Source organism: Silene latifolia, chromosome 3 (genome assembly GCF_048544455.1).
Source record: "Silene latifolia isolate original U9 population chromosome 3, ASM4854445v1, whole genome shotgun sequence".
NCBI lineage: Eukaryota > Viridiplantae > Streptophyta > Magnoliopsida > Caryophyllales > Caryophyllaceae > Silene > Silene latifolia.
Genome location: NC_133528.1, coordinates 8,757,772 through 8,785,071, shown reverse-complemented (window position 1 = coordinate 8,785,071; position 27,300 = coordinate 8,757,772). Strand labels below are relative to the sequence as shown.

The 27,300-nt window shown below is 35.7% G+C and overlaps 1 protein-coding gene across 3 annotated transcripts in view; it reads right to left on the bottom strand.

Annotated features, from left to right (window-relative positions):
* The window catches only part of LOC141647078 (nuclear pore complex protein NUP98A-like), a 28,099-nt gene extending 913 nt beyond the window's left edge, over positions 1 to 27,186 (bottom strand). Inside the window, exons 1-14 of one of the 3 annotated variants that reach the window (XM_074455115.1) lie at positions 27,035 to 27,186; positions 25,910 to 25,982; positions 25,369 to 25,635; positions 23,984 to 24,580; positions 7,019 to 7,270; positions 5,629 to 6,225; positions 5,259 to 5,471; positions 3,092 to 3,702; positions 2,344 to 2,431; positions 2,211 to 2,262; positions 1,365 to 1,506; positions 1,155 to 1,271; positions 918 to 1,074; positions 595 to 654 (exon numbers count right to left, since the gene is read on the bottom strand). In XM_074455115.1, the coding sequence (XP_074311216.1) occupies positions 595 to 654; positions 918 to 1,074; positions 1,155 to 1,271; positions 1,365 to 1,506; positions 2,211 to 2,262; positions 2,344 to 2,431; positions 3,092 to 3,702; positions 5,259 to 5,471; positions 5,629 to 6,225; positions 7,019 to 7,270; positions 23,984 to 24,580; positions 25,369 to 25,635; positions 25,910 to 25,928 (3,172 nt within the window). In that variant the 5' untranslated portion in view covers positions 25,929 to 25,982; positions 27,035 to 27,186. The remainder of the gene's footprint in view (positions 1 to 594; positions 655 to 917; positions 1,075 to 1,154; positions 1,272 to 1,364; positions 1,507 to 2,210; positions 2,263 to 2,343; positions 2,432 to 3,091; positions 3,703 to 5,258; positions 5,472 to 5,628; positions 6,226 to 7,018; positions 7,271 to 23,983; positions 24,581 to 25,368; positions 25,636 to 25,909; positions 25,983 to 27,034) is intronic. The other 2 variants (XM_074455116.1, XM_074455117.1) reach the window with 2 other exon arrangements.
* Between the last annotated feature and the right edge of the window lie 114 nt (positions 27,187 to 27,300).

Here is a 27,300-nt window from a genome sequence, read left to right as displayed (position 1 = left end):
TCAAAAATTTAAGAGACTGATTGATTTTAGACCAATGAGAAAAGAAAGCTTGTATTGAACAAACAAGAATAAGACCCACAATAGTTGGATATTTTTCGAAATCAGAATAAATTATGAAAGAAGTTATATCAACAAATTCCCAACATAGTTGAATATACTCATGCTAGCATGACGGAATAAGTTTAAAAAAAAAACATAATTTAATAGTTAGCTGAAAGCTATTCTGTGGGTAAGTGTGGATCAGGGGGGATGTCAAATTCTCTTTTATGTTGCAGTATATATCAAATAATAGCACTTTTAATTTGTCGTCGCTGATGAATAATTTATGACGAGCCTTTCAAGTGCTGAATAACAGACAGAGAGGAAGTAACGTTAGATATGGAACTTCCTTTTCTAGTTCACGCGATTGTTTAATTCCCAAGTACACAATGACTTGTGACTTTGTGAGACTGCGTATCAAACACAGCTTTCAAATTTTTTGATCATGCATTCTCTGTTCTCAATGTAGTTTCTAAAATGTACACGGAAATAAAGAAATACAACCAATAACTTGGAATACAGCTCTTTAAGAATGGAAAACAAGGAAGAACTTACCATTGTTCCCTTCACCAGTCGATCCATTGATGTGGTTGTGATTCTCTACAGATGCATTACCTAAAAACACGGGAAAAGATAGTCAAGGAGACAGCATCATATTCATAAAAGGCTCGATGCTGCATTCTGCATGCTATCTCAGGTCTATTGCAGAAGAAAGATATACCAGTAACGAGACAAAATATACAAAATATTGTGGACTAAAGCAGTCTGCCGGCTCATTGTAGAACACTAGAACAAAGACAATTACTGAGAAACCAATTCTGCCACTTAAAAGACGTGCTCATTTTAAAATAAAACCCCAGTTGGCCCAGTAGGCATACCATTTTCATATACTTTGACAGAAGCTTCTTTCATCGAAGATTTTGGCCATTGATCGATTGGCCGAATAATCAAGGATCTTGGATTTTCCCTAGGAATAAAAAGAGCATCTGCCTTCGGAGTGCTCGGTGCTTCGTCTTCTTCACTGAAGAAAGCCACCTGGATGCAACAATTATAATTTGATAATCCACCAACATAAGTGTCAGGCATAACTAATTGATAAAATACATGATGCTCACTCTTGAACCATCGTTCTTGGGATGATATTTTCTAGCTGGAAGCCTGATTCGCCTTTGAGACGTGTGCCGTGATGTTAACAAGGATGATACCCTGACAGGGGTAGGTTTATCAACAACCTGGCAAAGAAAAAAAAAAAATATCACGGTCTTACATTAATTGTCACTATGTAGTCACTAGACTAGTTATTGATCAAAGATGTCAATGCTTACAGGCATGCTGGAAATTCCATATTGAATTGATGGTGATGTTCCAGTGTTCCCAATTGACATATGGGGCATTGCGGGGAGGGTCCCAAAAGGATTGGTGATGGCAATTGGTTGTTGAGGTGTTGAGTTCTGGATTCCAGAGCCGCTGCATGAAACGGAAAAAAGTTAAGACACCCAACTATGTCCACGCACTACTCTGAATTAATCCATAATCAACAGCAGATAAGAAACTTAAAATTATCAGCTTCCTTCCACTTGAATGTGTCCTTGTCATCCTTGTTGCCCAGTAACTCCCACGATCAAATTAAATTATTCCTACTTTTTGGAGCAATCTAATGGTTGCATACGCCGTAAATCACTTGGTCCAAGCCAATTACTGTTATACACTGTGATAATAGTTTATTAGCTTGGGTGTCCAAGCAACTCCATTTTTAGTTCCATTGACTTGCTCTAAGATATCTTCTTTTATTGTCTCTAATTCAGTCACGCTTGGACTAAACCCACGAGGAGAATCAATTAAGGGACGGGGAAGAAAATATCCCGAGGATGAGAGTGGGTTAGCCAATATGCCCGAACCACCCTCCACTAACCCCCCACACCCCCTATCCTCCCAACAACCACAACCAATAAACCCCAAAGAGGGACTACATCAACTTCAAGTCTAGGGAAGTGGGTAAATATTCTTAATCCTTCAGTTCACACATACTATAAATATTCCTCATTTCAAATTCACAAGCGCAAAACACAAATTATTATCATAAAGAAATGTCAAGAAACTAGAAATTCTGAGCCAAACCAAAATAAAAAGCAGTGAATGGATGAAAGGTAGCTAGAGCACTGAAAACATACGACTGTCCGAAACTTTGTCCAAGACTCTGTCCAAAAATGCCTGATGCACCACCTATACACACAAAATGAAGAATAAGACAAACTTAAGTTAACTATTGACGAGAGCGCAAGGGCCCAAATTTAAGGAATGTACCTGCTTGAGTCTGCCCAGCATTATTGAAGTTAAAAAGACTGTTCTGCTGTGGAGGTTGACTCTGTTGAAAAGGAGATGCAAGAGAGAGCTACAAGTTGGACCAGGAACAACATAAGCAACAATGATTGTACTAAAGCAACACAATAACATTGCACCAACGATTTTCTTCTCCCGTACAGAGTTAATGTCATACATTCATAGGAAATACAAAATAGTACAGTTTAAACTTGTAAACACGCAAAATTAGTTCAAAACCTCAAATGAAACACTGACGAAACACCACATTTACGTCTGAAAGGCAACACCTTCCACACACGACAGGATTAACATTAAGCTTGGGCTTAGAACTCTGCAGTTTGCGTCTACTCTATAGTCTCACACACCTAAACGAAAAGGATGTCCTGGAACTGTATTTACTCTTGCTAATAATCTATTTCATCATTACAAACATCACACAACATGGATCAAAGCATTTAGTCAAACATTAATAGTGCAAAATAAATAGAAAACTACAAAACATCCCCTAAGAAATGGATCCTCACAAGCACAGCGCTGACAGTGGCAGCCAATTCACATCACATCAAACAAAAAGGTCAGTGCTACTATGACACCTAAAAAAATGTCAGTGATGCTTGAAATTTTAGTTCAACAGCCAAGAGGAGAAACAAATACAGACTTAAAAGACACGCCACAACCCAAAAAACACAATAACTGATGCTAAGAAAACAGAAATTGTGTGAGTACTTACAGTGCTTTGACCAAAGGCCCCGCCTGTAGTATTTGATGTGTTTCCAAACCCACCTGTTGGAAAAGTACTTGTGGTATTAAAAGCACTAGAGAAACTAGGAGTCGATCCAAACAGGGAACCACTTTGGCCGAAAGTAGATCCTATCCCAAGTGAAGGTGATGATGACTGAAACAGGGGGGATGGTTGACTCCCAAAGACTGAAGTACCAAATGGTGATTGTGTTTGGCTTGGTGTGGCACCAAATATTGATGCAGAGGTGGTTGCAGATGATATTGCTGAACCAAATATAGAACTGGAAGAAAATGCAGGAGTCGGTGTTCCAAAAGGGGAGGATGTCTGTGCAGGGCTCGAACCGAAGAGATTGGATGTGGGAGCAGGAGCAGGAGCAGAGCCAAATGGCGAGGAACCAAAGGTTGGGGTAGAAGTACCAAGACCCGTGCCACCGAACGGTGAGGGCTTAGAAAATATGTTAGATTGCGTAGATGGTGTAGACGTTGAAAATGGGTTGGCAGACGACTGTCCCAAAGTTGGCGAGCCAAAGGGGTTTTGCGCTGCTCCAGGCACACCAAAGTTTAGCCCTGGAGAAGATTGACCAGCAGCATTCGGTCCACCTGGTTTACATAGGGATGGAAGTTACGTTAGTATTCAAGTATAAGACAAAGACAATATTCGAATGGCAAATATGGCACCATCAACAATTGCTTGAATGAAAGCATCCAGCAAGCATGGCACCTCGTAAATCAAAATTTCGACTACTCAATCCGCTTTCATGTCGAAACATAGACCGAGACAACTATTATCTTATAACATACTCCCTCCCATTCAAAATAAACCTCCCTATTTCCTTTTCCGTCTATTCACAATAAACTCCCTATTTCCTTTTTTGGTAAGTGTTTGTGTGGTCCAAATTTAATTGTATGGTGGGGTAGTGTATTTGTGTGGTTCAAATTTAATTATATGGTGGGGTAGTGTGTTTCCTTAATATTTGTGCCAAAATGAAATGGGAGGTTTATTGTGAATGGGAGGGAGTATAACATTAAAAACAAGATCTTGGAACTTAAACGAGTAAATGTTACCCCACCAATCCCATTTTTATTTTCCCGTTTTCCCTCTTGGTTTTCCCATATTAATTGTCCCCTTGCTATATATATTAAAAGGAAAAGGACTAAATTTTTATTACTGATCCTACTTAAATAACTACTCCATCACAATTAAATTATCCCCATATTCTTCTAAGACAAGAAGATGAAGTTGGTATTTTACCACCTTTTCTGTAAAATATATCAAGATGAAAAGTAAGTCAATAAAATGGAACGGAGGGAGTAAAAAATATTGGGTATGATAGTCACAATTTTTGCCGATGTGTTTATGTTCAAAAATATTTGTATAGAACGGCCACACCAAAAGATCAAACCATGGGATTTTACAACATGGCTAGATTTTAAGATAAAACGGTGAGATTTAAGATACAAGGTTTAGTCTTTTAGTTAGTGGATTTACTAGAATAAAATCAACCCTCAAATCAAATTATCGTATAGCATTAATTTAGGATCATTCTTGTAAATTTCTACCACCAAAACAGTTGCAAAATCCAGGATGATTGACTGGTTGTACTAAAGGTTTCACAATCAAAGCAAAAACAAGATCTTAGTTTAGGGCCTTTAGGCGCCCTATGCACACCTATGTGGAGTGAAGTGACATCCCAAGCGCCTCAGGCACATATAGTATTAAATCTTGATTTCAATCAAGGTCATGTATTGGCTGCTCCACAGGACCACAGCCAAAACTCGCTAAATGTTGCCAATACCGCCTCAAAATGCGGTAAAAATGTGGAAGCGATGATCTCCAAAACCTCTAAAAAGCGGTCGAATTTCGGTATTGTGACTTTCATTTAATACCATGAGCACGCCTCATGCGTGTACTTAAGGCGCACCTAAAGCAAATGAGGGGTAGCTAGTGAGGTACACGCCTGTTTTTATAAGTGAGTTAGGAAGAGCAGTGCATAGTGATCAAGAAGTGTGGGCATTTGCCTCAAACCTTTTAAGGTTAGGTCTCGTTCCCTCAAATCACATCGTGCCTTTAAAACTAACAATGCACACAAATCGAGTATGAACAAGACAGCAAGTTAACCATCTTTTCTCAACTGAGTATGCATTTGGGAACAAACCTTTATCACCTCGTTGGTAATCTTCCCATCTCAGCTCTTCGTGGCTTTTATCTTTGTAAACTTGCATGGCCGATATAGACTCCAACTTTCCTTGCGGTTGGTTACTAGGGCCATCTGTATCTGCAGTTGCTTGATAAGGTGCTACTCTACTTCCTCCCAAATTAGATTGCCCAAAGGTGCCACTTCCAAAAGTAGGAGTTGTAGTTTGCACTCCTTCATAATTGCACCAGATTTATAAGACAAAGACGACAAGAAACATAAGTAAACAATAAAACCAAAAGCTATGCAAAAAAGGAAGTAAAGACAAGCCAATAAGTGAGGCATATCTTTGCTGTGCAAAAAGAAAAGCATCCACCTTACTGAAACTTACCCGAAGAAGCCGGAGTACCAAAAGGAGATGGCGTCGATCCGAAAGTAGAGTTACCAAACGTAGACGTAGATTGGCCAAACGCAGGACTGGAGTTAAAACTAAAAGCTGAAGTGGTTGAAGCACCAAATGTTGGAGCACTACCACTAGAACCAAAAGCTTGGCTGTTAGGTTGACCAAAAGCAGGAGTGCTAGTAGCCCCAAAGGTTGGAGTCGATGTGGCACCAAAAGCAGAGCTGGTTGTAGCTCCAAAAGCAGGAGCACTGCCTGCACCGAAGACAGAATTGTTTGAAGATCCAAATGCTCCTGTAGACCCGAAGGCAGGAGCGCTTCCGACCCCAAAGGCAGCTCCTGTATTTCCAAAAGATGGACTTGGTGTAGAACCAAAAGCAGAGGCACTAGTGGCTCCAAATCCTCCTGTGCTAGTAGACCCAAATGTTGGTGTGGTTGACGATCCAAAAGCCGAAGTAGTAGTACCAAATGATGGTTGGCTTGAAGCACCAAACAAATTGGTACTAAACGCAGGCTGGGATTGTTGAAATGAACTTCCAAATGGACTTGGTTGAGTGCCTGTTCCAAAACCTCCAAACGTAGACGATCCTGAAAAACATCAAAACTGTTGTTAGAAGTGCAAAGACAGAAATCCGATATCGTATGCAAGTGATACCATAAGAAAAAAGTAGTCACAACTACGCAAGCAACCAAACATCAACTGTTCTATTATTTGACTACACCCTCCATGGTATGACAGAGCATTGTTCCTGTCAACAGACCGAACTAACTCACTCCAGAACTTTATTTGATTTCTGAACCTTTCAACATACGGAGAAACAGGTTCACCTCCTAAGGAAAGGAAAGGAAAGGAAAAAGAGTATCCCCTTCCACGCTCTGTTATATGAGATGGGGTTGTTGATATTTGAAGTACAGTCAACGAATTCCATTTAGTGTTGTTGAAATTAGCAACGTTGTTGAATTGTAGAGTCTGGGAACTTAAAAGTGCCCATACCTTAGGAGAGCAACTTGGGAATTTAGCTTTCTTCTTCCAAGTATTGCTTGAAAAATAAAATTTGTTCTCTTCTTGAAAAACCAATTAAATTGAAGAGAAGGTGAAAATGATAGATAGAAATGAGGGAGTGTTAGTGTATTTTTTTAATCGAGCGAAAGGAGACGAGAGGTTAAAAATGATGAGTTAAAGTAAGTACAACAAAAAGGGCAAAATGGTCACTTCATTGTTTTTGCCCGGAAGTTTGAGTGAAACAATGACGAAAGTTATTAATTTTGAAGACAATCAACAATAGGTAAAAACTTAAATATAATCTTTCGTAAAATTAATAAAGAAAAGAGTAAATTTGTAAAGCAACATAGGACCGGAAAGGCAAAAAGGATTACTTACCACCAAAAGATGAAGATTGACTCCCAAATGTAGGGGTATTCCCAAATCCGGATGTTGGAGTAGCTCCAAAAGTCGGTGTCGAAGACAGTGGTGATGATGACTGACCAAACACTCCAGTGGATGTGCTGCCAAAGACGGAACCTCCTGTCTGTGAACCGAAAGGATTAGCAGCACCAAAAGGCTTTGGAGCGAAAGGATTATTCGTTACATTGTTCTGTCCGAAAGGTGACTGTGATCCAAAAGGCGTGCTAGCTGATTGCCCAAAAGCTGAAAGACAAACAAATATCTAACTAAACTTCAAGAAAAAAGAGCCTGCTGCTAAGTTTTAAAAGGCCTGACGCGCACTGAGGCGAGGAAGGCACAATCATCATACATAGCAGCCAAAAGATGCTTAAGAACATTGGAAAATACCCAATGACCTAACGATGCCATATTTTATACGGACAAACTTTTCCGAGACTAAGAAATTACTTTACAAAATAAACAAAAAACATTTTCAATAAAAGATAACTTTCAGATGAGCAAGTTAGCAAACACTTACGACTACTTGAACCGAACATGATCTTTAAGAAAGATGTCCCAGATCAGTTGTTACTGTATCCCCTTGATATAACCTGTAACACGAGAAAACGACGCTAAGCAAGAACAACAAATTTCTGAATGTTCGGGACTTCGGGTACATAATTCAAAAAATAAATATACAGCATAGACCATATGAATATCGACATTAGATCACAGCAAAAACAAGAGTCATATAAAATTGATTCCCAACCGCTTATCCTTTATCTTCACAGATGCTACAACAAAACATGACGAAACTGAGTGATTCATTCACACTGCCTAAAAATAAAATTCTCCACTAGAAAATTTTGAAATCTCCAGCGCCTCTAATAAAATGCCTACAGCAAGTGCATAATATCTCATATAATGACTTTCAACTTTCAAGCATGGTGACTACCTGGCAACTGACAACTGTGTTAAATTGCGTTACCGAACATAATATTCCAACAAGACAAATAACCTAACTTAGAACAGTAACGACACCATATAAAAAAATTCCGTTAAGCATTTCACTGGAATAACGGCTAAAGCCAAAATTCGCATTCCGTTGTCATTGCTGATAGTTAAAGCCAAGCCTATGGCACCAACCAAATGATGACAAGAAGAAATAAAACACCAAAAATGCCGTGATAACACCGAACTAGCTCAATCATTACTCCGTGACTCCGTCCATCCTAATCATTTGTTTACCTTTGAGTAACATATTACTCGCAAAGAATAATAAAGGTAAACAAATAATTGAGACACTAGGGAGTATAAACTAGACTGTACACCTGCACGATTAGCTACGAATTACGATTCCAAATAATCGTGCTAAACAATTACCACACCGTACGCGAAAACGCTAATTGAACAAAACATAATGCAATTTCCACAATTATTGTTCAATGTATACTCAAATCTAACAACAAAGTAGTAAATTACTCCGTAACATCACTAATTACACAGAAAACAACAGAACAAAAACCCTAATTTAGTGTTACACATCCAGTATCCGATTAAATGATGCTTGAACAATTGAACAAACAGAAATTACATTCAAATCAAACAGAAATGAAAGTAATTGCCATAATTAGAACAGATTAGCGAAATAATTAACGAGAAAAAACAAAACAAAAATAAAATAAACAGAATTACATACGCGAAAATCGGCAATTAATCGAATCGAACCAATTGAATTGAATCTGGAGATTCTAGGTTACGAATTCGATTGAGTGAATTCTAAACGGTAGAGTGCGATGATTAATCAAATCGAAATTGATGAGCGACGATGAAGATCACGGAATCGAGAGAAATTTTAGGGGTTGAGATAAAGAGAGGACTTATGTAATATGTATTGTAATGAACAAATATGTATATTAATATTAATTAACATGAATTTACTTAATTATGGATTATTATAAATGTATAATCATGACATTGCACCAATTTAACGCTATTAAGGTACGGAGCAAATCTCGTAAGAGACGGTCTCAAAAATACGGAGTAATTAGGTTTGGTGTCCGACTTTGCCCAAACTACCTATATTTACCGTTAAATTTTATTTTCAATGAAATAAACTATGTTAGAGTTGTCTAACTTACACGTTTACTATTTATAATATACTAGTTTGAATGTCCGTGCGTTGCAACCGGGTAATAAACTTATTTATAATGCAAAAAAAAATGTGAGTTTAATGTTTACATTTTATGTCTAATGATTGGTATGATTGGTTTACATATTATTAAAATATCTCTTTCAAAAAAAATAAAAGATTAATATATACGTGGGTTAACTCTTATTTATAATCATATAATCACCCTATCTTATACTAATCTTTCGATGTGGGACAATTCTATTATTTATATGTAATATATTCACCAAACTTGGATTATTTTTCTGATGTGGGACAATTATACTATTTATACGTAATATATATTCATTAAACCTGCATTATTTTTCAATGTGGGACAAATAACATACTCAGAATTACACTATCTTTTTTCCACTTAGTTCGACATCCAACCAGATCCCGAATACCGAATACGGACAATTGCTACTCATTATATCTAATACGAAGTAGTTATATTTAAACTTAATAATATGATCAAATACTCTCCATTAATATTTGTAGTTGTTTTTCTTCAAAAAAAAAAATTCATAATTGAGATACGTAAATTTTCCGTGGTACACCTTAATTTTGTCAGATTTTCCATGTTACCCCTACTTTTAAGAATCTGCCTACGGTACCCTTGAGGTTCCATTTTTTTGCCCATGGTACCCCTTAATGTAAAGGTTATTAAATGGACGTTAAGTTTGATGGCGTGATAATAAAATAACAATTAAAAAATAATTCCCCCTTTATTGTTTTACTGGTACGAATATCTCTCTCTTTTAAATGAAAACTAGTTTTAAACCCGTGCAAAATTGCACGGGTATGTATTTGGGCCAGAATTAATGTTTTTTTTTTTTTATGTATATTTGTTTTTGCATTTCTATTGTACCTATCATTGTCACCTACCAATTTTGGTGTGCGCGGCTGATAGTTCGGATGCCGAGTTTTATATTCCAAGGACATATGCCGTTATTATTGTTTTTTGAAAAAAAAAATTGTACCCTGTACTTTTAAAAAATTATGTTATGATTTTGTGGTACAATAATATTAACAAAAATACATGTAATTCATTTCCGTTGTATGTTCGATCCCGTATATAACTGTAATTCCTTCCTGAAATTATGTAATTTTATTGTGTAATTTTGTTTTAAAAATTATGTAATTTAATCACATTTACTCGCATTTGTAATTAATTCTGCGTAAATGTTATGCATTTTTTTTACACGGAATGTATAAATTTTTATCATAATATTAATTCGAAGAAGTATTCCATAAGATGATTTTATATAATTTGTTGCGAGACGGAATTTATCGCATGTTTGAAAAGACGAATATCTTAATAATTAAATACATTGCACACTCATGGGTCCCACCATAACCTTGGATTTTCCAAAAAAGAAAAAAAAAAAAAAATGCATTTATGACGTGGCGCGCTGTACAATGAGTATTGTCTTCTGAATTTATATAGATAAGATTTAATTAACTATATCATTATAATATTAGAAATTTCTCATGGTAACTTTGAACTTTGATAAATTACACATGGTACCCCTAATTTTAAGTTTCTACAAATGGTACCCTTGTGTTCACCTTTTTCTTTCTCAAAATACCATTTGACAACTTCCGTCATAAGCCCATTACTCTTATGACTTGGGTACGCCTTTTTCTTTTTTTATCTATTACACAAACACTTCATTATATAATTCCTAAATCCATATTTTATTTAATAAACTAACATTTAATACCTAAATAACAAAACACAAATAGCATGGCATGCTCAATTACTCATCTAGTTACTCATATGAGTAATAGCGTTATGAAAATAAAGTAAACACAAGGGTATTATATGTAGAAACTTAAAATTAGGGGTATTATCTGTAATCTACCAAAATTCGAGGGTATAATGAAAAATTTCCGTTATAATACTGACCATTTTATCGCTCTTTCTCCCACTTAAAAAAAAATGTTACGACTTTAAAAATTTAACATTTAATTCAAGATTATGTTTAAAGTCTCTTATATAATAAGTATACTTTGAGAGATTCAATATATTTGGGGTGATACCTAAGTTCCAAGGATAAATCCTATTTATAATCATGGGATCACCTCAGCTTATGATAATCTTCTGATGTGGGACAATTCAACTATTTATACGTAGTATATATATTTATCACACCTACATTCTTTTTCAATGTGAGACGAATAACATATTTGAAAGTACACCATATTTTTTGAATCTAATTCGACATCCAACTCGATTTAATAATAAGTAAATACTATATTATCTATTAATATTCATACATTTATTTTCTATTTTTTTTATCATAATAAAAATGTGCAAATGATATGAACATATACTCTAATGATATAAATTTTTTTAACACAATTCTAATTATATTATTTAAACGTAGTATATTTACCACACCTACATTATTTTTAAAATGTGTGACATATAAAATCAATAGGTAGAAAATATAATGATATAAACTTTTAAGAACACTCCAAGACAGTACTTAAGATACTCAAATGATTTTGGGTTGATGCCTAAGTTTCAAAGATGTCTCTTATTTATACTACATATAAAAAATAGATTTTCTTACCATGAATCTAATAATATTATTTTCATAATTTTTTTACCGACATTATTTATTTAGTTTTGTACTCTGTCTGGAGATTACCATTAGTATAACCTTTAGTTTTGTATTTTTTGATTTTCTTGCTCATGTTCTTAACTCTTTCCCGGGTAGTTCCCAACGATTTCCACTTTATTTTTTATATCATATCGTAGATAATGATTGAAAATCATAAGAGCTCTTTAAAACAATATTTATGAGACTCAAATTTTTTTGGGTGATCATAAGTTCTAAATATGCCTCCTATTTATAATCATAGGATCACATCACCTTGTACTAATCTTTCGATGTGCGACAATTCTACTATTTATATGTAGCATACACCGCACCTACGTTATTTTCCAATGTGGGACAAAACATACTAAAAAGTACACAATTTTACATATTACGAAGTACACAATCTTTAATATGTGGAAAGAATATGAAATCTATACTCTAATGATAACATTTTTTTACCACAAAGCTAATTATATTATTTTCATAATTTTTTTCACGATATTTTTTTGCCAAATGAAATGTAAAAGGTTGATATAAAAATTGGAAATATCACTTGAATATAATTTAGGAAATATACATATTATAATAATTAAAAGATTCTCCACTTTATTTTGTACATTAAAAATTATACTTTCCTAAATTGATTTTTGATGATATGGACGCTCTCAGATCGCTCGAAAAAACTCTCTTTTATATATATACTAGATTTAATACCCGTGCGATGCACGGGCCATTTGGTAGAGTCTCTCCCGATACTTGTGTCTATGTGTTAAAGATTTGCTGTAAAAAGTAACTCATCCAATAGTATTTAACATCCAAAAACTCATCAAATAAAAAGCATCCCAAGCTGAAATGTCACAAGTACCACGTCCCCGACCCATTGCAAGGAAACTATAGCCAAAATTCTTTTTATGTGGCATTAATTAACTTGGAGCCTCGGGCATCTAAAGTATTATCATAAACTGTAACCTTTTTTCATTAGCACATCATTATGTATAAATTATGACTCAGACTTGTTCTTTATACGATTTTTAATTTACATTGTATTATGTTTCTCAATAATCTTATTCTGCATTATAACAAGCGTATAGTCTTTCATAGCAATTCTGCATTACAACAAAGATTTAAAGATAATTAGTTATTTACAAAGTATTTTAAAAAATATAAAATTAAGTTTTTGTATTATTTGTGGATTTCAAAGAAAATATGTATGAAAATCATATTTGTTTTATATAAATGATTTCAGGTAGGAATATTATATGAGAAAAACAATATCTTGTAAGCAACAATTGTAACTAAACTCAAATTACACCTCTTGCAATTTGATGATGAAATTATTTTCCTTAAAATAGATTACTATTGATATGGACGGAGCGAGTAGCATGTCGATCTATACCAACGACCGGTTTCAATATACAAGGCTTTCAAGGAACTCAGGCCTCTTATGTCGTTAAACCTTGCATAATGCATGACAATTCTTATGGCAATACAGTACTAAGATAATTCTTATGGCAATACAGTACTAAGATATTCAAGTTATCTTTTGGTAATTGTAAATTTCCATTTAAAAATCCAATTATTTTTATTCATAAAAATAATTTAAATTTCTAATATATATTACTTGAAAATTTAACTCATAAAGAGTAGTCGAATATCCACAACAACAACAACAACAACATCAGAGCCTTAATCCCACAATGATTTTGGGAGTACTCGAATATCCAATTCTAAATAAAAATTTCGGAGATAATTGTGTACATATAGATGAATATCAATATACACAAGTGAGATGATAGTACAATCTTAAGGGAGACTTATTGTGTCAATATTAACCATACCTTTAACAATAAATTATTTGAAAAAATTTCTTCCATGAATACAACCACGACGTCATGCACTTGGTTTGATTTGTACCTGCAATTTCAACCCGAACTCTATTAGAGTAAATAACAACTCTATATAATGAGACCAAAAAGCGGAGACAATACATAAGAGAAAAAATGGAAAAAACATCTAAAGCTTGAGATAAAAAAAAAAACAAATAAGAAAATAGGAAACATAGAAAGACAAAAGAATTGTTTCATAGTGCAGGATATATAAGTTGGAGAAAAAATTGATTTCTACGTCAAATACAATGCGTGTATATATAGTAGTTTATATGCACGACTACAAAGGTGTTTGAAGTGTAGTTACACACAATTTCGCTGCAAATTATATTTTTTGACTAATAATTACTCCGTACATATTACGGAATACGGAGTATTTTACATGCACACTAAGAAGAACTAACAAAGTGACAAAAACAATAAAGGAGAAACAAATACAATACATACGGTAAAAAGTGATAAATTTTCTTTTATATAGAGGGTAGAGTACACCATTCCAACTCAAACACTATTAGCAAGGGATGTAGGCCAGCTGTTTAGATATAGAAATTGGGTCTGACGGTGATTAGACAAAGAGTAAACTCTTAGATTTTAATATTGCTCGAAAGCATTTCACGAAAGTTGGACTCTCTGTAATCGCTCGAAAAAAGCTTCCTTTATTAATATAGATAGATATAGATTTTTCTACGGCATATCTTATAATTATGATGAAATGTAAAATTTATTTTCAAATTATGAGACACGTTCACTACCCCGCTATTAATATTATTGCTAACACGACATTCTTTCTTAATATCATTACGTTCACTACTCTTGTGGTTACTATTGTTTCTTTTACTAATTCCTCTATTTTTTTCTGTTAAATTCAATATTCCCGTTAATTTTATCCGGCCTATATTTAAATAAAACAATTATTTTCTTGAGTCGATTGGTTATTTAATTGTTCATACTTTTTCTCATTGTTACCACTGTTACTTTCACTACATTCTTAGTTACTTTCACTGCTCCCATTATCATTATTATAACTGTCACTACTCCCACATTAATACCGTTAATTTTATTAATCTCGTTGCTGCTACTATTACTTTTACTACATTTAATTTAATGTATAATTCTATGATGATACTAATTAATTCCATAAGTGAGGCATGTTAATTTTAAGGAAAATCGCTATATTCTTGTGTTTTCTAAATTTAATTACTTTAATTTAATGTAATTTCCATAAATAATCTTCATCTAGGCATCTTTATATATTATAGTTTTAACCAAAATTATATAATAATTACGTTGAGGTCCCTTTATCAGGTCCATCACACGGTGCTATCGATTTAAAACTATATAGTATAATTAATTTGTATAAATTTCTTTAATTATATTGAAATCCCTTGGTTTCTGGAATTAATATATAGTATTGATTGATTGATATTTTGCTGAAATGTGGATAAACTTTTCAAATAAATCGGACGGGTCGGGTTATAAACTAGTCAGATTATACAAGTTCAGGCCAAGGTAGGTTTAGAATACGGGGAAAAAAGTGTTGACATTTTTTATTTTACCGTTTTTAAGCCGAAAAAAATATATTCCTACTTTTTAAAATTAAATCATATTTAATATTAATAATATAATTATATTCACTACTTATTGAAGTTATATTAATGAATTTATAAAAAAAATTATTTTTAAATGATATAAAAGTTACATAAAATTAATTTTTTAATTTAAAATTTTAAAATAATATTTTTCTATTCTATTTATTATTCAAATAGAATATGAAAACATTAATATGTTGTTACTATTATTGTTTATCTTTGACCCAACGATCGGCTAAGGTCGGGTTTCGACTCTAAAATAAAGGATCATTTCGGGTTTGGGTTGCAGGTCAAGATTTATGGGACTTTGACCTTGAAGATCGGGTTGGATCAAGTTTTGACAGGTCAGTGAAATGATAAAATAAAATGATTTACTTTTTTTTTGGTACACAAGAGGGCCAAAGTCCCGAAAGAGAAAATGAACTAACTAGCCACTAGGTGAGGGAATGCAACCCCCAATAAATCTTCTGTAAGTATAGCACGAAGACCGTCAGGTGGATCGTCAATGATCATTGCAGAAGCAGCAAAGTGAATCCCGGAATTTACTTGTTAAAGATGGTGGATCGTCAATGATCATTATAGAAGCAACAGAGTGAATCCCGAAATTTACTTGTTAAAGATGGTAATAGTTAATGGTAAAATGGATATGATCTATATGAAAACATGTAGAATTAAAGATCACTATAGAGTTTAGACCATGATCACTAGTAAAGAGGGTTAAGAAAATATAGAAAGTGTTACGGAAAATATGACTCTTAATAAGTTGATGAGATCTACAAGTATTGTATAATCTACAAAGTATTTCACCAAGATTGTTGTCAATGTTTAGTTTACAAACTAGCTACTTCAAGGCTGTGCTCATACCTATGGAAAAAACGGGCATATTTTCCATCCCCACTAAACTAAAAGAATAAGAAAACTCAATGTTTTTTCCGCCTAAATGTATTCTCCTATAAGTGGGCCTATTTTTTTGTCATCTTAACTCACTACAATTCAATACATTAGTGGGCCAACGAAAAATCAATGTGTAAGTATAATTTTTTCTGAAAAATCAATGTGTAAGTATAATTTTTTCTGTAAAATCAGTGTTTGTATAAAGTATAATAAATATAATAGAGTATAATTAAAGAGTATAATTAATACAAATAAAATCTCCAAAATCTTATGATGTATAAATAAATTTTGCCTTTTTAAATAACGTACAAAAATTAGCTATGATGTATAAATAAATTTTGACATTAAAACTGGGTTTGATTAAAGCTAAATAAAAAAAATCAACTGATTATATAAATAAAACGTGTCAACTTCGCTATTTTCAATCTTTCCATCTTACACAACTATACAAGGTAACATGTTTTAATGTCCAATATAAAAATGTGATATATTATTGTTATTTTGTGCTTTTTTATATATTCTCTTCATAAAAAGATCTAGGATGCTATCATTATTTTTAATAATAAAAATATATTCACACAAAAATAACTTAATCTAAAAGTCCTTTGAATAATAAACTTTTTTTTTATAATATTAGTAACATTATAATCAGTAGATTACAACATACTATTATAACTACAACTCATTTATGTAAAAATTAAAGCTCAATTAATTTAACCCTCACAAATGTCGTGCTTTAGCACAGGATCTCAACTAGTACTACGAGTAATTATTTACAAGTATTATCTATCGTAATTTTGTACTACTTTATGAGAAAAAAATCTGAATACTTTAAGAAGATACTTCTAATTAGGTGTTTTTTTCTTCATTAAAATAAAAATACAGAGGATCTCACAAAGAAATACAAAAATGAATATAATTGACCGTATATATTAGCACAAAGTCACCCTTGGGCCTTGGCACTTGGGCTTGTGATGGTGATGGCTTGCTGACGTGCGATAAAACAACAAAATTTGAATATCCTTGTCCTTGTAAAATATGAATACAACAACAAAAAAAATTCAGGATGCTATTAACAAAAGAGCTATGAACAAATTACAAATGTACCTTTCTTCCGAACCATGTAGATAAATATAGTACATCGAAGTTGGCTCAGTTCAGTTCTGCTTCGAACATTAATGTACATATATGATATTTTACACGAATTTATTCGTGAAGCACAAAGTAGAACAAGTTTGACGGTTTGGACGATGATGGTTCATCTTGCAACTACCTTTCCTCTCTATGGACTTCCCCTCCTGAGGGTTGCTCGATCACTGACTCCCCGTTTCCTTCTGATTCCCTGCTAACGTTTATATTTTCCCCAGCAGTCTCGTCAAGGGAAGCTACACTTGTTGGAACCTCATCAACAACGACTGATGTATCAGCTGAAACATACTGAGCATGGTGTTCCTTAGGTTCCATGTCACCATTAGTATTTGGTATCGAGGTTGAAGCAATTTTGATTCCTTCCAGGGAAGAAGATAAAGATTCTTCATCAGAAGAATCCGACTCCAACAAACCCTCCTCCGGGTATGTCCCCTCAAAAAACTTACTAGGTCCTTGCCCAGCATCCTTTAACGCGTTCTGAGACCCGTCATCAACAACAAGTTTAACCCCAATTTTCTTAACATGAGCCGCTTTCACATTAGGATGAGGAGATGGAATTGAATCATCAGAGAACTCCTTGTGATCACGTCGCTTGGGAACGCTTATGGAAGAGCCTGTGAAATCGCTTTTTGAATGCTATGCCTAATTTTGCTCTGTGTCCTTCCTTATTTTCATCCCCACTACTACTACTGCTACTATCTTCAATAGACGATCTTACCGACTGAATCTCGGTATCGAGGTGTCGGGTTTTACCTTTCCTAGGTTCCCATGATTGAGAAACTTCACTTCCAGGATGATGCACCCAAATCCCGGTCTCGTTCTGACCCTCCACATCTATTGCTTCAAATGTGTCTACAACTTTTGGCTTTTCGTTTATTTCCCTTGTGACAGGTACTTTCTCGGTCAGCTGATTTTGAAGCGAAACTGGATGACTTTCCTCAATTTTCACTTCTTTGCCACTATGCTCCTTTATCTGCCATAACACAAAAAAAAAACTTATTCAAGACGGTAATTAACCCTATAAAGCATGCAATGCATAAGAGTGGGTCTCACATGTGAGACCGTTTCAAACAAGGCTCACTACTTGCCATAATTGTCGATATGACTAGACTTAGAATGCAGCCGTCCAAGAGAGATATTCAGTAAAGACCCACACGGGATGAAGCTTATAAAATTTGGGTACTCATATTAATCCATAATCAACAGCAGATAAGAAACTTAGAATTATCAGCTTCCTTCCACTTGAATGTGTCCTTGTCATCCTTGTTGCCCAGTAACTCCCACGATCAAATTAAATTATTCCTACTTTTTGGAGCAATCTAATGGTTGCATACGCCGTAAATCACTTGGTCCAAGCCAATTACTGTTATACACTGTGATAATAGTTTATTAGCTTGGGTGTCCAAGCAACTCCATTTTTAGTTCCATATGAAGTTATGGGAACGGATAATCGAGCAAAGGCTTAGGAGATGTGTGGACATCTCGGATAACCAATTTGGATTTATGCCCGGGAGATCGACTATGGATGCGATTTTTATCATGAGACAGTTGATGGAACAACATCGGGACAAGAAGAAGGACTTGCATATGGTTTTTATTGACTTGGAAAAGGCATATGATAGGGTACCAAGAGAAGTACTTTGGTGGGCTTTGGCGAGAAAGGGTGTGTCTCGAAAATATATTGACCTCATAAAGGACATGTATGAGGGGGCTAGTGCAAGTGTGCGCACTAATGTTGGGAGAACGGAAGAATTTCCCATTACCATCGGGGTGCATCAAGGTTCCGCACTTAGTCCTTTTCTCTTTGCCATAGTTATGGATGAGTTGAGAGGATATTCGGGACGACATCCCTTGGTGTATGATGTTTGCTGATGATATTGTGTTGATTGATGAGACGAAAGAGGGGGTGGAGAGGAAGTTGGAATTGTGGAGGCAGACTTTAGAGACTCGTGGGTTTAGGTTGAGCAGGAGTAAGACTGAGTATTTGAGGTGTCCGTTCACTAAAGTGGCGGGGCTGAGATCCACAGAGGCGGGGAGTATTACTTTTGATGGGAATGTTGTCGAGGGGTCAGATTTCTTCAGATATCTAGGATCTATTATTCAAAAGGATGAGGAGTTAGACGGAGATGTGGCTCACAGAATTAAAGCAGGGTGGTTGAAATGGAAGGGTGCTTCGGGGTTTTTATGCGATAAAGATATGCCCCAAAGATTAAAGGGAAAATTTTATCGCACGGCAATTAGGCTGCCCTTACTTTACGGTTCCGAGTGTTGGGCGTGAAACATTGTCACATTCAAAAGATGAGTGTGGCGGAGATGCGTATGTTGAGATGGATGTGCGGACATACAAGGAAAGATCGATTAAGGAATGAGGTGATTAGGGAAAAGGTAAAAGTGGCGCCAATAGAGGACAAGATGATGGAAAACCGACTAAGATGGTTTGGCCATGTGAGAAGGAGACCTATGGACGCACCAGTTAGGAGGCCGGAGAGGAGACTTGGAGAACAGAAAAGGCCCCTAGAGGTAGAGGAAGACCGAGACAGACATGGTTGAGAGTGATAGAGCACGATATGAGATTTCTGGGACTTGAGGAGAGTATGGTGACGGAGAGGGCACAATGGAGGGAAAGGATACATGTTGATTTCTAGTATTTTATTTTATTTTGACATATTTAGTGTTTTTATTTATTTTAAAAAAAATAAATTATTTGTTCTTCTCTCCTTTATTACATTTTTCTACCGACCACTTTCTTATATATTTTATTTGGTTTACTTTTAAGGCATTCCGGATCCTTAATTCTATTTCGGTTTTCAAAATCGTTTTAATCTTCCCTCTTGATTTAAATTTGAAGTTTTTATAAAAGAAAGCTGTAATTCGATTTTAAAACCTGTAAGCTTTACCTTGACTTTCCATTACTTTTTCGCTCCCCCTTTTTGTTTTTCATTTTCCCTTTTCTATTCGCTTTTTGAGGTGTGCGTCCACCTATGGATGGTTCTAAAGGATGATTCATGTCAGCCGATCCCAAATCATTTTGGGATTAAGGCTCTGATGTTGTTGTTGTTGTTGTTGTGACTTGCTCTAAGATTTCTTCTTTTATTGTCTCTAATTCAGTCACGCTTGGACTAAACCCACGACGAGAATCAATTAAGGGACGGGGAAGAAAATATCCCGAGGATGAGAGTGGGTTAGCCAATATGCCCGAACCACCCTCCACTAACCCCCCACACCCCCTATCCTCCCAACAACCACAACCAATAAACCCCAAAGAGGGACTACATCAACTTCAAGTCTAGGGAAGTGGGTAAATATTCTTAATCCTTCAGTTCACACATACTATAAATATTCCTCATTTCAAATTCACAAGCGCAAAACACAAATTATCATCATAAAGAAATGTCAAGAAACTAGAAATTCTGAGCCAAACCAAAATAAAAAGTAGTGAATGGATGAAAGGTAGCTAGAGCACTGAAAACATACGACTGTCCGAAACTGTCCAAGACTCTGTCCAAAAATGCCTGATGCACCACCTATACACACAAAATGAAGAATAAGACAAACTTAAGTTAACTATTGACGAGAACGCTAGGGCCCAAATTTAAGGAATGTACCTGCTTGAGTCTGCCCAGCATTATTGAAGTTGAAAAGACTGTTCTGCTGTGGAGGTTGACTCTGTTGAAAAGGAGATGCAAGAGAGAGCTACAAGTTGGACCAGGAACAACATAAGCAACAATGATTGTACTAAAGCAACACAATAACATTGCACCAACGATTTTCTTCTCCCGTACAGAGTTAATGTCATACATTCATAGGAAATAAAAAGTAGTACAGTTTAAACTTGTAAACACGCAAAATTAGTTCAAAACCTCAAATGAAACACTGACGAAACACCACATTTACGTCTGAAAAGCAACACCTTCCACACACGACAGGATTAACATTAAGCTTGGGCTTAGAACTCTGCGGTTTGCGTCTACTCTATAGTCTCACAAACCTAAACGAAAAGGATGTCCTGGAACTGTATTTACTCTTGCTAATAATCTATTTCATCATTACAAACATCACACAACATGGATCAAAGCATTTAGTCAAACATTAATAGTGCAAAATAAATAGAAAACTACAAAACATCCCCTAAGAAATGGATCCTCACAAGCACAGCGCTGACAGTGGCAGCCAATTCACATCACATCAAACAAAAAGGTCAGTGCTACTATGACCACCTAAAAAAATGTCAGTGATGCTTGAAATTTTAGTTCAACAGCCAAGAGGAGAAACAATTGCTTGAATGAAAGCATCACTGACATTTTTGACTGATGCTAAGAAAACAGAAATTGTGCGAGTACTTACAGTGCTTTGACCAAAGGCCCCGCCTGTAGTATTTGATGTGTTTCCAAACCCACCTGTTGGAAAAGTACTTGTGGTATTAAAAGCACTATAGAAACTAGGAGTCGATCCAAACAGGGAACCACTTTGGCCGAAAATAGATCCTATCCCAAGTGAAGGTGATGATGACTGAAACAGGGGGGATGGTTGACTCCCAAAGACTGAAGTACCAAATGGTGATTGTGTTTGGCTTGGTGTGGCACCAAATATTGATGCAGAGGTGGTTGCAGATGATATTGCTGAACCAAATATAGAACTGGAAGAAAATGCAGGAGTCGGTGTTCCAAAAGGGGAGGATGTCTGTGCAGGGCTCGAACCGAAGAGATTGGATGTGGGAGCAGGAGCAGGAGCAGGAGCAAAGCCAAATGGCGAGGAACCAAAGGTTGGGGTAGAAGTACCAAGACCCGTGCCACCGAATGGTGAGGGCTTAGAAAATATGTTAGATTGCGTAGATGGTGTAGACGTTGAAAATGGGTTGGTAGACGACTGTCCCAAAGTTGGCGAGCCAAAGGGGTTTTGCGCTGCTCCAGGCACACCAAAGTTTAGACCTGGAGAAGATTGACCAGCAGCATTCGGTCCACCTGGTTTACATAGGGATGGAAGTTACGTTAGTATTCAAGTATAAGACAAAGACAATATTCAAATGGCAAATATGACACCATCAACAATTGCTTGAATGAAAGCATCCAGCAAGCATGGCACCTCATAAATCAAAATTTCGACTACTCAATCCGCTTTCATTTCGAAACATAGACTGAGACAACTATTATCTTATAACATATAACATTAAAAACAAGATCTTGGAACTTAAACGAGTAAATGTTACCCCACCAATCCCATTTTTATTTTCCCCTTTCCCCTCTTGGTTTTTCCATATTAATTGTCCCCTTGATATATATATTAAAAGGAAAAAGACTAAATTTTTATTACTGATCCTACTTACATAACTACTACTCCCTCCATCACAATTAAATTATCCCCATATTCTTCTAAGACAAAAAGATGAAGTTGGTATTTTACCGATATATCAAGATGAAAAGTAAGACAATAAAATGGGACGGAGGGAGTAAAAAATATTGAGTATGATAATCACAATTTTTGCCGATGTGTTTATGTTCAAAAATATTTGTATAGAACGGCCACACCAAAAGAACAAACCATGGGATTTTACAACATGGCTAGATTTTAAGATAAAACGGTGAGATTTAAGATACAAGGTTTAGTCTTTTAGTTAGTGGATTTACTAGAATAAAATCACACCCTCAAATCAAATTATCGTATAGCATTAATTTAGGATCATTCTTGTAAATTTCTACGACCAAAACAGTTGCAAAATCCAGGATGACTGACTGGTTGTACTAAAGGTTTCACAACCAAAGCAAAAACAAGATCTTAGTTTAGGGCCTTTAGGCACCCTATGCACACCTATGTGCAGTGAAGTGACATCCCAAGCGCCTCAGGCACATATAGTATTAAATCTTGATTTCAATCAAGGTCATGTATCGGCTGCTCCACAGGACCACAGCCAAAACTCGCAAAATGTTGCCAATACCGCCTCAAAATGCGGTAAAAATGTGGAAGCGATGATCTCCAAAACCTCTAAAAAGCGGTCGAATTTCGGTATTGTTACTTTCATTTAATACCATGAGCACGCCTCATGCGTGTACTTAAGGCGCACCTAAAGCACATGAGGGGTAGCTAGTGAGGTACACGCCTGTTTTTATAAGTGAGTTAGGAAGAGCAGTGCATAGTGATCAAGAAGTGTGGGCATTTGCCTCAAACCTTTTAAGGTTAAGTCGCGTTCCCTCAAATCACATCGTGCCTTTAAAACTAACAATGCACACAAATCGAGTATGAACAAGACAGCAAGTTAACCATCTTTTCTCAACTGAGTATGCATTTGGGAACAAACCTTTATCACCTCGTTGGTAATCTTCCCATCTCAGCTCTTCGTGGCTTTTATCTTTGTAAACTTGCATGGCCGATATAGAGTCCAACTTTCCTTGCGGTTGGTTACTAGGGCCATCTGTATCCGCAGTTGCTTGATAAGGTGCTACTCTACTTCCTCCCAAATTAGATTGCCCAAAGGTGCCACTTCCAAAAGTAGGAGTTGTAGTTTGCACTCCTACATAATTACACCAGATTTATAAGACAAAGAAGACAAGAAACATAAGTAAACAATAAAACCAAAAGCTATGCAAAAAAGGAAGCAAAGACAAGCCAATAAGTGAGGCATATCTTTGCTGTGCAAAAAGAAAAGCATCCATCTTACTGAAACTTACCTGAAGAAGCCGGAGTACCAAAAGGAGATGGCGTCGATCCGAAAGTAGTGTTACCAAACGTAGACGTAGATTGGCCAAACGCAGGACTGGAGTTCAAACTAAAAGCTGAAGTGGTTGAAGCACCAAATGTTGGAGCACTACCACTAGAACCAAAAGCTTGGCTGTTAGGTTGACCAAAAGCAGGAGTGCTAGTAGGCCCAAAGGTTGGAGTCGATGTGGCACCAAAAGCAGAGCTGGTTGTAGCTCCAAAAGCAGGAGCACTGCCTGCACCGAAGACAGAATTGTTTGAAGATCTAAATGCTCCTGTAGACCCAAAGGCAGGAGCGCTTCCGACCCCAAAGGCAGCTCCTGTATTTCCAAAAGATGGACTTGGTGTAGAACGAAAAGCAGAGGCACTAGTGGCTCCAAATCCTCCTGTGCTAGTAGACCCAAATGTTGGTGTGGTTGATGATCCAAAAGCCGAAGTAGTAGTACCAAATGATGGTTGGCTTGAAGCACCAAACAAATTGGTACTAAACGCAGGCTGGGATTGTTGAAATGAACTTCCTAATGGACTTGGTTGAGTGCCTGTTCCAAAACCTCCAAACGTAGATGATCCTGAAAAACATCAAAACTGTTGTTAGAAGTGAAAAGACAGAAATCCGATATTGTATGCAAGTGATACCATAAGAAAAAAGTAGTCACAACTACGCAAGCAACCAAACATCAACTGTTCTATTATTTGACTACACCCTCCATGGTATGACAGAGCATTGTTCCTGTCAACAGACCGAACTAAATCACTCCAGAACTTTATTTGATTTCTGAACCTTTCAACATACGGAAAAACAGGTTCACCTCCTAAGGAAAGGAAAGGAAAAAGAGGATCCCCTTCCACACTCTGTTATATGAGATGGGGTTGTTGATATTTGAAGTACAGTCAACGAATTCCATTTAGAGTTGTTGAAATTAGCAACGTTGTTGAATTGTAGAGTCTGGGAACTTAAAAGTGCCCATACCTTAGGAGAGCAACTTGGGAATTTAGCTTTCTTCTTCTAAGTATTGCTTGAAAAATAAAATTTGTTCTCTTCTTGAAGAACCAATTAAATTGAAGAGAAGGTGAAGATGATAGATGGAAATGAGGGAGTGTTAGTGTATTTTTTTAATCGAGCGAAAGGAGACGAGAGGTTAAAAATGATGAGTTAAAGTAAGTACAACAAAAAGGGCAAAATGGTCACTTCATTGTTTTTGCCCGGAAGTTTGAGTGAAACAATGACGAAAGTTATTAATTTTGAAGACAATCAACAATAGGTAAAAACTTGAATATAATCTTTCGTAAAATTAATAAAGAAAAGAGTAAATTTGTAAAGGAACATAGGACCGGAAAGGCAAAAAGGATTACTTACCACCAAAAGATGAAGATTGACTCCCAAATGTAGGGGTATTCCCAAATCCGGATGTTGGAGTAGCTCCAAAAGTCGGTGTCGACGACAGTGGTGATGATGACTGACCAAACACTCCAGTGGATGTGCTGCCAAAGACGGAACCTCCTGTCTGTGAACCGAAAGGATTAGCAGCACCAAAAGGCTTTGGAGCGAAAGGATTATTCGTTACATTGTTCTGTCCGAAAGGTGACTGTGATCCAAAAGGCGTGCTAGCTGATTGCCCAAAAGCTGAAAGACAAACAAATATCTAACTAAACTTCAAGAAAAAAGAGCCTGCTGCTAGGTTTTAAAAGGCATGACGCGCACTGAGGCGAGGAAGGCACAATCATCATACATAGCAGCCAAAAGATGCTTAAGAACATTGGAAAATACCCAATGACCTAACGATGCCATATTTTATACGGACAAACTTTTCCGAGACTAAGAAATTACTTTACAAAATAAACAAAAAACATTTTCAATAAAAGATAACTTTCAGATGAGCAAGTTAGCAAACACTTACGACTACTTGAACCGAACATGATCTTTAAGAAAGATGTCCCAGATCAGTTGTTACTGTATACCCTTGATATAACCTGTAACACGAGAAAACGTCGCTAAGCAAGAACAACAAATTTCTGAATGTTCGGGACTTCGGGTACATAATTCAAAAATAAATATACAACATAGACCATATGAATATCGACATTAGATCGCAGCAAAAACAAGACAGTCATATAACATTGATTCCCGACCGCTTATCCTTTATCTTCACAGATGAAACAACAAAACATGACGGAAACTGAGTAATTCATTCACACTGCCTAAAAATAAAACTTTCCACTAGAAAATTTTGAAATCTCCAGCGCCTCTAATAAAAAGCCTACAGCAAGTGCATAATATCTCGTATAATGACTTTCAACTTTCAAGCATGGTGACAAACTGACAACTGTGTTAAATTGTGTTACCGAACATTATATTCCAACAAGACAATCCAACTAACTTAGAACAGTAACGACACCAAATAAAAAATTCCGTCAAGCATTTCACTGAAATGACGGCTAAAGCCAAAATTCGCATTCCTTTGACGTTGCTGATAGTTAAAGCCAAGCCTATGGCAGCAACCAAATGATGACAAGAAGAAATAAAACACAAAAAATGCGGTGACAACACCGACCATCCTAATCATTTGTTTACCTTCGAGTAACATATTCCTCGAAAAGAATAATAAAGGTAAACAAATAATTGAGACACTAGGGAGTATAAACTAGACTGTACACCTGCACGATTAGCTACGAATTACGATTCCAAATAATCGTGCTAAACAATTACCACACCGTACGCGAAAACGCTAATTGAACAAAACATAATGCAATTTCCACAATTATTGTTCAATGTATACTCAAATCTAACAACAAAGTAGTAAATTACTCCGTAACATCACTAATTACACAGAAAACAACAGAACAAAAACCCTAATTTAGTGTTACACATCCAGTATCCGATTAAATGATGCATGAACAATTGAACAAACAGAAATTACATTCAAATCAAACAGAAATGAAAGTAATTGCGATAATTAGAACAGATTAGCGAAATAATTAACGAGAAAAAACAAAACAAAAATAAAATAAACAAAATTACATACGCGAAAATCGGCAATTAATCGAATCGAACCGATTGAATTGAATCTGGAGATTCTAGGTTAGGAATTCGATTGAGTGAATTGTAAACGGTAGAGTGCGATGAGATTAAGCAAATCGAAATTGATGAGCGACGATGAAGATCATGGAATCGAGAGGAATTTTGCGGGTTGAGATAAAGAGAGGACTTATGTATTGTAATGAACAATATGTATATTAATTAACTTGAATGTACTTAATTATGGATTATTATAATTTATAAATGTATAAT